The sequence below is a fragment of the Saccopteryx leptura genome, chromosome 2 (genome assembly GCF_036850995.1).
Source record: "Saccopteryx leptura isolate mSacLep1 chromosome 2, mSacLep1_pri_phased_curated, whole genome shotgun sequence".
In the NCBI taxonomy this organism is placed as follows: domain Eukaryota; kingdom Metazoa; phylum Chordata; class Mammalia; order Chiroptera; family Emballonuridae; genus Saccopteryx; species Saccopteryx leptura.
The window spans coordinates 43,995,731-44,008,119 of NC_089504.1; the positions used below are offsets into that span (position 1 = coordinate 43,995,731).

At 39.4% G+C, this 12,389-nt stretch overlaps 1 protein-coding gene across 4 annotated transcripts in view; it reads left to right on the forward strand.

Moving 5' to 3' along the window:
• The window catches only part of KIF27 (kinesin family member 27), a 90,109-nt gene that overhangs the window by 45,215 nt on the left and 32,505 nt on the right, over positions 1 to 12,389 (forward strand). For all 4 annotated transcript variants that reach the window (XM_066367896.1, XM_066367898.1, XM_066367897.1 and 1 more), the window contains 2 exons: positions 2,148 to 2,353; positions 5,896 to 6,093. In XM_066367896.1, the coding sequence (XP_066223993.1) occupies positions 2,148 to 2,353; positions 5,896 to 6,093 (404 nt within the window). The remainder of the gene's footprint in view (positions 1 to 2,147; positions 2,354 to 5,895; positions 6,094 to 12,389) is intronic.

A 12,389-nucleotide genomic window follows, 5' to 3' on the forward strand; every position in this document is an offset into this window, starting at 1 on the left:
ACGACTGAGTAGAACAACAAATGAATGCTTCCCTTACCTCTTCCCTATCTCTCCTTTCCTCTTTCTGTCTCTCTAAAAATCAATAAAAGCTAAGCCCTGGCCGGATAGCTTGGTTGGTTGTAGTGTCATTGGAGCATGGAGATGGCTGGTTTGATTCCCCGGTCAGGGCACACACAGGAGCAGCTCTATGTTCCTGTCTCTTTCTCTCCCTGCCTCTCTCAAAAAAGAAAAAAAAAGGCTCTTAGAAGATGTAACAATCAGATCAATCAGATGTATCATGGACCTTGTTTGGGTCATGATTGAAACAAACCAATTTTGACACTTTGAAACAATGGAGGAAGTTTTAATAGGGACTGGTGGGTATTAATATTGTTGGTGTGATTATGACTTTTTGGTTATGTTCATATTTTGTATAGATGTCCATTGAAATATATATAGGTGAGATATAACATCTGGGATTGCTTTATAATTTTTAAGCAATTTTATTTACCTTTTCCCCCATTTATTTATTTATTTATTTATTTATTTATTTATTTATTTATTTATATTTTTCTGAAGTGAGAAGCAGGGAGGCAGAGAGACAGACTCCCGGATGTGCCTGACCGGGATCCACCCAGCAAGCCCACTAGGGGGCAATGCTCTGCCCATCTGGGGTGTTGCTCCATTGCAACTGGAGCCATTCTAGTGCCTGAGGTGGAGGCCATGGAGCCATCCTCAGTGCCCGGGCCAGCTTTGCTCCAGTGGAGCCTTGGCTTTGGAAGGGAAGAGAGAGAGAGATAAAGGAGAGGAGGAAGGGTGGAGAAGTAGATGGGCACCTCTCCTATGTGCCCTGACTGGGAATTGAACCGGGACTTCCACACGCCAGGCCGATGCTCTACCACTGAGCCAACCGGCCAGGGCCTATTTTTATTTAAATAAAAAAGTATTTCCTTTTAAAAAAGTTATTTATTGATTGATTTAAGAGAAACAGAGAGGAAGGGAGAGAGAGAGAAACATTCATTTGTCACTCTATTTAGTTGTCTATCATTAGTTTGCTTCCTGTATGTGCCCCGACAGGAATCGAACCTACATCCTTGGCATTTCAGGACAATGCTCTGGCACAGTGGTCCCCAACCCTGGGCCGCAGACCGGTACTGGTTCGTGGGCCATTTGGTACCGGTCCTCAGAGAAAGAATAGATAACTTACATTATTTCCGTTTTATTTATGTTTAAGTCTGAACGATGTTTTATTTTTAAAAAATGACCAGATTCTCTCTGTTACAGCCATCTAAGACTCACTCTTGACACTTGTCTCGGTCACGTGATACATTTATCCATCCCACCCTAAAGGCCGGTCTGTGAAAATATTTTCTGACATTAAACCGGTCCGTGGCCCAAAAATGGTTGGGGACCACTGCTCTAACAGACTGAGCTAACCAGCCAAGGCTTTACCAGGGGTCCCCAAACTTTTTACACAGGGGGCCAATTCACTGTCCCTCAGACCGTTGGAGGGCCGCCACATACAGTGCTCCTCTCACTGAACACCAATGAAAGAGGTGCCCCTTCTGGAAGCGCAGCGGGGGCCGGATAAATGGCCTCAGGGGGCCGCATGTGGCCTGCGGGCCATAGTTTGGGGACGCCTGCTTTAAGCAAAAATGATGAAGCAACTGTAACAAAATCTTGATAATTCCTGAATTGGGGTGATGGGGGTTAGTTGTATTATTTCCTTTCTTTTCGTATGTTGAAAATTTTTTCTAATAGTAAAATAAAAAATCAAAGACAGATTATGGGTAACAAGAAGTTGAACTGTAGTAAATAAGCGGCCAGAGTCATCCCAAATATACTTATTAACTAGATTTTGATGCCAGCAGAGCTAAACTACACATTCAGAAAATCTAAAACATGACACTAAAACACAAAAAAGACCAGTATGAAGATTGAGTGGCACCAGATGGAAACAGTCCTTAAGGAACTAATTACTAAGAGGCCAGGTGGCAAGTTGTGTTTGATGGGAATGGGTGGGGCACGTGGGTTTTTAATGTGATATCTTAAATAGTCACAGTGCCCAGCTGGATTTAAGAGTAGAGCATTTTTATGTTTCTGATGTTTTACTTAGTTTTTAAAAAATATAATTTATAATTGTTATTACTATTATTATTATGGTGAAGGTAATGATGCCAAGTCTGTAAGCAAACAGTATTCTCTGAGAGTAACAAAACTTGCGAACGAAGCAGAACAGGCGAAAGTGGAATTAATTGAGACAGAAAAGCAGCTACAAGAACTGGAAAACAAAGATCTTTCTGATGTTGCTTTGAAAGTAAAATTACAGAGGGAGTTCCGTAAAAAGATGGATGCTGCAAAGCTGAAAGTCCAGGTAATTTTAGAATGTAATTGAGAAACCTATTTAAAGCTTTCTGCTTTTGAGGATTCTTGTACCTAGTTAGGAAAGAAATAGGATTCAGTTTTTACCAGCAAGACAAACTAGAATGCAACTTCTCTTTTTCAGAATGCTGGTAGGTTTACATAATTTTGATCTGTAATATATTTCTGCATTCAAGAGGTATATTATTCTAATATTTTTATCAAAAACCTGAGGTCAGAATAAATGTAACTACAGAAATAGTTTCTTTTTCTGAAGGACAAAAGATCAATGCTTAATTAATAAATATAAAATATCTGGATACTGCCTGACCAGGTGGTGGTGCAGTGGATAGAGTATTGGCCTGGGATGCAGAGGACCCAGGTTTGAAACTCCAAGGTCGCTGGCTTGAGTGCGGAGTCACCGGCTTGAGTGTGGGATTATAGACATGACCCATGGTCACTGGCTTGAGTTTAAAGGTTGCTGGCTTGAAGTCCAAGGTTGCTGGATGAGCAAGGGGTCACTGCCTTGGCTAACCCCCCCCCCCATAAAGGCACATATGAGAAAGCAATCAATGAATAAGGTGCTGCCATGAAGAATTGATGCTTCTTGTCTCCCTTTCTGTGTCTCTGCTCCTATCTCTCCCTCTGTGTATCTCTCTCTCTGTCTCTGTCTTGCATATATTAAAAAAAAAAATCTGGTGTATGTATGGCACTTTGTAGATAGCCAACAAAAATGATGGCTATTTCATTCTTCTCAAACCATAACTGGATGGTTGAAGAAAGGTTAATAACTTTGGGTACTTTATCTTATTCTTAATTTCCTATGCTGGATTTATAATAGATATAACCTTAGAAATAGCTACAGTTCAATATACAGCTGTATGAGAACTTTTTCATTACAGAGATTTTTTTTTTTTTTACAGAGATTTTGTGTAATGAAGCCATTCTCATTTGCTTTTGGTGCGGTCTGATTATAATGAGTTTGCTAGAATGCTTTTTTACTTTTCATTTATAATTCATTGCTTTCTACCATTTCCACTGTGGGTAGAATGGAGTTGTAGGTAATCTATTCAGAGTATTCTTTATTTTTAAAACTGTTCCAGTTACTTTCTTTCAAGGAAGTAAGTATTCACTGCATACCTCCTGTGTGCCAGGTCCTAGTTTACGTGGGAATGCAGAGGTGAACAGCCCTCCAGGATCCCTCCTCCTAGCGTTTTGTAATGACATTTCAAACATCTGGACATCACCACTGAAGTTTTTTACCCAAGTAGCCTCAAGTCAGCACCAAGTTAAAGTAATGACTTGAAAGTATATGCACTGAGAAAAGGAGAATGTGGACACTGTCCACTGCCTTCGAATACTTTTCACTTAGCAGTTCACCTCAGAGAGTCTTGGAATCAATTCTTTTTTGTTTGACCCTTTATAAAGTTTTTTTTTAAATTATTAGTCAATTTTAGAGAGAGAAAGGGGAAAGATAGAGGAAACATCAATTTGTTCCACTCATTAATGCATTTTTTGGTTGATGCTTGTAGGGAAGGGACCTGACCAGGAGTCAAACCCACAACCTCGGTGTATGGGGACAGTGCTTTAATCAACTGAGCTACCTGGCAGGGCCTTCCTCCTTGACCCTTTTAATTAAGGCTGTGATGCCTAATGAAGTACGCATTTTAACAAAGCAGTAGAACAAAGCAAGATATTTTCTTTGTGTTTATTTAAAAATTTTATTTGTAATTTCATAGTTTTACATCCTAGCTTCAATTCTGATTATGGTTTTTTTTAAAGTTTTCTTTTATTGATTGAGTTTAGAAAGACAGAGAGAGGAGAAGAGGGGGGAGGAGAGAGAAAAAGAGAGAGGAAGAGAGAAACGCATTCATTTGTTGTTCCTCTTACTTATACATTCATTGGTTGTTTCATGTTTATTCTCTGACCAGGATTGAACCTGTAACCGTGGCCTTTTAGGATGAGGCTCTGACAGACTGAACTAACCGGCCAGGACCCTGATTATAATTCTTATACTCAATATGTAATAACCAGAATTACTGTTTTTCTAAGGAGGTTATTTATCTTCTACATCTACTGTTTAAGCCTTGTTTATGGATTTAGCAAAGATTATTTTTGTGCTCTATATCTTACACAATTATAATGTTTGAGATTAAAAGATTAAATGAGGCCCTAGCTGGTTAGCTCAGTGGATAGAGCGTTGGCCCAGCATGCGGACATCCTAGGCTTAATCCTCGGTCAGGGCACAAAAGAGAAGCAACTATCTGCTTCTCTTCCCTCCATCTCTCCCTTCTCTCTCTCTTTCCTTCTCACAGCCAGTGAGTGAGTGGCTTGATTGGTCTGAGCATCGACCCTGGGTGCTGAGGATAGCTCGTTTGATTTGAGCATCAGCCCCAGATGGGCACATGTGTGCCCTAAAATTCATTTTATAAAAAAAAAATTCTTTTATAAAAAAATTAAATAAAAGATTATTAATAGGGCCTATGAATTACCATGTTCCTTTTGTTTCCAAGTTTCTTGTTCCATATTCTTTTCTGCTAAGTGTACTGATAAGGAAAGATACAGAACTTAAGTTCAAAAGAAACATCTCATATAGCAGAGGACCAAAGCAAGATCCCAGTGTGGTTTTAGACATTTCTGTGCCTTGACCTATCCATGCACTACTGATGGGGGAGGGGATGATGAAGATGAAGAGGATGGTGGTGGGGGTGAGGAGGAAGATGAATTTGACAGTTGCTAGATGCCTACAAAGTGTGACATACATACCAGTTGTTTTGTATGTGTTAATCATAATTTAATCCTTTTAAGTGGGTATTTTTACCCTACTTTATAAATGAACAAGCTAAGGTTTAGAAAGGTAAAGTAACTATAATTCGGTGTCACATTGTTGTAATGACAATATCAGCTTTCATTATTTTAACATATACCATTTAAAAGATCGAAATACTAGGGTTTATTTTTGTATAATGAAGTTATTTGTTTGTAAAATAATTTTTTTGAATTTAAAAATTCTGAAATTGTATTCTTTATGTCTTAGATGTATATAGTTATATGGTATGTTAATATTTTAATGCTAACTGGTATACTTTTGAGCATCTGCAGTAAGTACAAAAGACAATGGCAACCTATCTCACCTTTAAACAAGATTTTCAGTACTTGTATTGATGTGGGAAAGTCACCAAAGTGCTAGTTTTATCATTTTGCTCCAGCATTGCAATTACTATAAAAATTAAATATAAATTTAGTTTTGTATTGTTTTAATTTTTACCGTGTACATATAATATTTTAAATTAAAATATTAATAAAAAGCAACAAGATTAATTTTATTGTTATCAGCATTAGGAATTCTCGTCATTGTTTATATCTGGTCAAAGTCACGGTGGTTGCCCAACTGTAAAAGTAGAACTGTTGAAAACAATTGTGAACCTATCAAAAATAAAAAATAATTAAAATCTAGGCAAAGTGCCTTTCCTGTCATTGAATGAAAAGTATAAGTTTACTTGAAGTTTGTGAGAGATGCAATTTTTTCTTTTGAAATATTCCATATGATTCCAGGTCTTACAGAAGAAGCAAGAAAACAGTAAGAAGTTGGCATCACTTTCTATCCAAAATGAGAAACGAGCTAATGAACTAGAGCAGAGTGTAGACCACATGAAATATCAAAAAGTACAGCTACAAAAAAGACTTCAAGAAGAAAATGAAAAAAGGAAGCAACTGGATACAGAAATTAAGCGGGATCAACAAAAAATCAAAGTAACATTGTCATACTTCCCTGCTAAGCATAATATAAAATGCTAGATGGCTCAAAGCTTAGGAAGTCAAGGTTTTGATTTATTTGGTTTATGAGATATCTAACCTTGTCCTGTCCTTGGCTGCTGTTCTCATTCTCTTTAAAGCTTTGTTCATCTACAGAGTAAAACCTATTTATTGAATTCTGAATACTGTCTTGAAGGCTTTGACTTTACAAAAGAAAGTTCAGTGATAAAATTTTTCAAACTAGGGCCTTGATTTTAGTTGCAACTGTCAAAAACACTTAAAGCCAACTTTCTAAATAACTTCTAACATTTAAATAGGATTTCCCATTTTCAAAGTGCTTTGAAATGCATTATCCATGTGGCGGCAGGGAAAAAAGTACAAGGTAAAATGGTACCATTTCATTTATAGTGAGCAGAAGAGTGATCACACCTGTACATCCAACAGTTCTGTAGAATGGATTGGGATGGTATCAGCCTGGGCTTTGGAGCTAGGCCAGCATAGGTTCAAATTTCAGCTCTTATTATCTGGCTGGATCATTTATTGAGAAAATCACTTAGCCTCTCTGAGTGTTTATTCATATCTATGATGGCCTTCATCTAAGAAAGAGGAGGATGATTGTGATCATAACAACAACAATGACACTTATCTAGTACTATATACCATTCTCTTCTGTTGAAATGTTAAGCCAAACCCCAAAACTTGGAACATAATTGGAGATTTCCTAGATATTTAATTTTGGAATAATTATGGAATATAATCTATTCTCAGATCTTAAAAAAATTTTACAATTTAGTGATTAGAGGGAACTTAAAAATAGCGTTTAAGTCAAGTTACTGATTCTTTTTTTTTTTTTTTTTTTTTTGTATTTTTCCAAAGCTGGAACCGGGGAGGCAGTCAGACAGACTCCTGCATGCACCCAACTGGGATCCACCTGGCACGCCCACCAGGGGGCAGTGCTCTGCCTATCTTGGGGCGTTGCTCTGTCGCAATCAGAGCCATTCTAGCGCCTGAGGCAGAGGCCACAGAGCCATCCTCAGCACCCGGGCAAACTTTGCTCCAGTGGAGCCTTGGCTGCAGGAAGGGAAGAGAGAAACAGAGAGGAAGGAGAGGGGGAGGGGTGGAGAAGCAGATGGGCGCTTCTCCTGTGTGCCCTGGCTGGGAATCAAACCCGGGACTCCTACACGCCAGGCCGACGCTCTACCACTGAGCCAACCGGCCAGGGCCGATTCTTTTTTTTTTAACAGCTTTATTGAGATACACTTTACATATCATACAGTTCACCCATTTAAAGTATACAATTCAGCCTGGCCAGGCGGTGGCGCAGTGGATAGAGTGTCGGACTGGGTTGCGGAAGGACCCAGGTTCGAGACTCCGAGGTCGCCAGCTTGAGTCCGGGCTTATCTGGTTTGAGCAAAGCTCACCAGCTTGGACCCAGGGTTGCCGGCTCAGGCAAGGGGTCACTCGGTCTGCTGTAGCCCCCTGGTCAAGGCACATATGAGAAATCACTCAATGAACAACTAAGGTGTCGCAATGAAAAACTGATGATTGATGCTTCTCATCGTTCCTGTCTGTCTGTCCCTATCTGTCATTCTCTCTGACTCTCTGTCCCTGTAAAAAAAATAAAAAAAATTTAAAAAAGTGATTTAAAGTATACAATTCAGTGGGTTTTGGTATATTGCAGTTAATTTTTATAAGTTGTGGTAAAATATATATAACATAAAATATATTAACTATGTCCATTTGTACAGTTCAGTGGCATTAATTACATTCACAGAATTGTGCGCCCATCACCATCTATTTCCAAAACTTCTTTATCATTTTAAACAGACATTCTGGAACCATTAATTACTTACCATCTCCTCCTTGCCCTCAGCCCCTAGTAACTTCTAATCTACTTATGTCTCTATGAAATTTCCTATTCTAGATATTTCATAAAAGTGGAATTATAACTGTATTTGTCCTATGTCTGGTTTATTTTACTTAACATATTTTCAGGATTCATCTACATTCTAGCATGTATCAGAACCTCATTGCTTTTTATAGCTGAGTAATATTCCATTGTATGCATATACCACATTTTGTTTATACATTCATTTGTTGATAAGACATCCGATTGTTTTCACCTTTGGCTATTGTGAATAATGCTGCAGTAAACATTGGGATACAAGTAATTGCTCAAGTCTCTGCTTTCAATTCCTTTGATATTGAAATACCTAGGAGTAGAATTGCTAGGTCATATGGTAAATCTACATTTAGCTTTTTTGAGGAAGCATTGTTTTCAATAGAAGCAGCACCATTTTACATTCTCACCAGAAATGTTATCAGGGTTCCAATTTCTCCACACCTTCACCAACACTTGTTATTTTTTGTTGTTGTTTTTTATAGACATCCAAGTATGTGTGACATGGTATTTCATTGTGGTTTTGATTTGCACTTCCCAAATGACTAATAATATTCAGCATCTTTTCATGTGCTATTGCCATGGAAAAAAGTTTTATACAAGTTCTTTGTCTCTTTTTTTTTTGTTGTTCCTATTCCAACCTATTTTTTTCCTTAAGTGAAAAGTAGGGAGGCAGAGAGACAGACGCGCATGCGCCTCAACTGGGATCTACCCGGCTAGCCCCCTACCGGGCACTGCTCCATTGCTCGGCAACTGAGCTATTTTAGTGCCTGAGGCGAGATCAGAGAGCCATCCTTAGTGCCCCAGGCCAACTTGCTCCAACTGAGCCACGGTAGCAGGAGGGGAAGAGAGAGAGAGAAGGGTGATGGAGAGGGTTGGAGAAGCAGATGGTTGCTTCTCCTCTGTGCCCTGACTGGGAATTGAACCTGGGACACCCACACTCTGGGCCAACACTCTACCACTGAGCCAACCAGCCAGGGCCTATTTTTATTTTAAAAAATTTTATTGAATTTATTGGAATGACATTGGTTAATAAAATTAAGGTGAAAAGGTGAAGGAATTAAGCAAAAAAACCCAAAAACCACCCCTCATGGACTCTCAACAGCATGGTGATTGCCAGAAGGGAAGGGGGTGCTGCAGGAGGTAGAAGAGGGTATGGGGGATGAATGGCGATGGAAGGAATCTTTGTCTACTTTTGATTGGATTTATCTTTTGTTATTGAGTTATAGTTCTTTATATATTCTGGACATTAAACTCTATCAGATATATGACTTCCAATATTTTATCCCATTCTACAGGTTGTCTTTAAACTTTCTTGATGATATTTGATGCAGCAACGTTTTTAGTTTTTATGAAGTTCAATTAATTTTTTTATTTTGTAACTTGTGCCTTTGGTGTCATGTCCAAGAATCCATTGCCAAATCTAAGATCATGAAGATTTACATCTATGTTTCTTTTTTTTTTTTTTTTTTTCATTTTTCCGAAGCTGCAAACGGGAGGCAGTCAGACAGACTCCCGCATGCACCCAACCGGGATCCACCCGGCATGCCCACCAGGGGGCGATGTTCTGCTCCTCTGGGGCGTCGCTCTGTTGCATCCAGAGCCATTCTAGCGCCTGAGGCAGAGGTCACAGAGCCATCCCCAGCACCCGGGCCATCTTTGCTCCAGTGGAGCCTCGCTGCGGGAGGGGAAGAGAGAGACAGAGAGGGGGAGGGGTGGAGAAGCAGATGGGCGCTTCTCCTGTGTGCCCTGGCCGGGAATCGAACCCGGGACTCCTGCACACTAGGCCGACGCTCTACCACTGAGCCAACCGGCCAGGGCCTATCTATGTTTCTTTTTAAAGAATTTTATGGCATTAGCTCTAATATTTAATAGGTCATTGACCCATATTTAGTTAATTTTTGTATATTGTGTGAAATAGAGGTCCAACTTAATTCTTTTGTGTGTGGATATCCAGTTGGTCTAGCACTATCTGTTGAAGAGATTACAGGAGTCCTCGGGTTACAACAGTCTTGACATATAATATTTTGAGTTTATAACACTCGCTCCCATAAAAACTTTAAAAAGTTGAGACGTGTTTCAGCTTACACCATTAGCATCATACTTATGGACTATGTGGGCAAACTAGTTTTGTTGCATGCAGCAGGAGAATATGCAGTACAGTGTACAGTACAGTATATTTATGTCCTTTTCCTTTTTCTGTGGCTTAGTTGTGTTTTTTTGTTTTGTTTTGTTTTTTTAATTGAGAGTCAGGGAAGCAGAGAGACAGACTCATGCATGTTCCCGACCAGGATCCACCCAGCAGTCCCCCTGTGGGGCGATGCTCTGCCCATCTGGGGCCACTGCTCTGTTGTTCAAGCAAGCAAGCTATTTTAGCACCTGAGGCGAGGCCATGGAGCCATCCGGAGGCCAACTTTGCTCGAACCATTAGAGCCATGGGTGTGGGAGGGGAAGAGATAAAAAGATAGGAGAGGGGCCTGACCAGGCTGTGGCACAGTGGATAGAGCGTCGGACTGGGATGCGGAGGACCGAGGTTCGGGACCCCGAGGTCGCCAGCTTGACTGCAGGCTCATCTGGCTTGAGCAAAAAGCTCACCAGCTTGGACCCAGGGTTGCTGGCTCGAGCAAGGGGATACTCGGTCAGCTGAAGGCCCATGGTCAGGGCACATGTGGGAAAGCAAGCAATGAACAACTAAGGTGTCGCAACGAGAAACTGATGATTGATGCTTCTCATCTCTCTCTGTTCCTGTCTGTCTGTCCCTGTCTGTCCCTCTTCTGACTCTCTCTCTCTCTCTCTCTGTCCCTGTAAAAAAAAAAAAAAAGGAGAGGGGAGTAGAAGCAGATGGTCACTTCTCTTGTATATTCTGACTGGGAATCAAACCCAGGACTTCCACACACCAGGCTGACACTCTACCACTGAGCCAACCAGCCAGGGCCAGCTTAGTTGTGTTTTATGTTTTAGATTATGATTTTACAACTGTGTAAAGATAGGTAAGTGACTTAGGCTAGAGTGTGTTTCAACTTAAACCAAAATTAAGGTTACGTCACTATAGTAGGAATGAAACTGTCATAACTGGAAGGTCCTTGTATTCTTTTCCCATTAAATGTACTTGATACCCTGGTCAAAAGTCAGTGAGCTTAGATTTATGGATTTCATTCATTTTTTAAAAAGTCTTTGTTTTTTATTTGTTAAAAAAATTTTTTTAAAGACTTTATTCATTTTAGAGAGAGAGAAATAAAGAAAGAGGAGAGGAGGAGCAGGAAGCATTAACTCCCATATGTGCCTTGACCAGGGAGAGCTGGGGTTTTAAACTGGCGACCTCAGTGTTCCAGGTGGATGCTTTATCCATTGTGCCACCACAGGTCAAATGGATTTATTTCTTAACTCTCAGTTCTATTACATTTGTCTATACGTCTGTCCTCATGCCAGTGCCATAACTGTTTTTGATTACTGTGACTTTGTAGTATGTTTCAAAATTGGGTAGTTTTTCAACTTTGTTCTTCCTTTTCAAGATTGTTTTGGCTATTGGAGGCCCCTTGCGAGTCCATATGAATTTAAGGATCAACTTTTCCATTTCCGCAAAAAAGGCCGTTGGAATTTTGATATGGATTGCATTGAATCTGTAGATCTTTTAATGTAGTATTGAATCATGACAACATAATGTTTTCCTATCAATGAGCATTTGTTTAGGTCTTTAATTTCTTTTAGCAATGTTTTATAATTGGTGTACTAGTATTTACTTCCTTGGTTAATTTTATTCCTAGATATTTTATTCTTTTAGATGTTATTGTAAATGGAATTGCTTTCTTAATTTCCTTGAGATACTTATTCTTAATGATAATTATTATTATGGCAGTAGTTAACATTTATTGAGTTATTTACTCTCAATCAGTACTATGCTAAGCACTTACGTTAAGCTTTAACTCATTTAATTCTTCCTCCTTTATATGTTCAACTTTTCCTTTTCCTACAATCTTTCTTTAAACAACCTAGATTTTTTTTCTCGTCCTAAAATTATCCTTCTTCAGTTTCATACTACCCTCTCTCCTCTCCTTTATAACTACTTCTTGGAAAAGGTTACTACATTTCTATCTATTTTCTCTGCTTCCATTCATTTTCTTATCCTCCCCAGTCTGACTTCTGGCTCCAAGCTCTACCATCCATCTCAGAGCTCTGAGTTCACTAGTACTTTCTGTTATTAAAGTCCTTGTCTTAACACCTCAGTTGCATCTAGCACATTTCATTACTCCCTTCGTCTTGAAATATTTTACCCTCTGCTTTGACATTATTTTCTCCTTGTTTTTTCTGATTGATTGCTTGTTCTTGCCTTTACTAGCACATCCTACACTGTCAGTCCTTTTCACCTGGGAATTTCTCAAGGCCCCAGCCAGTG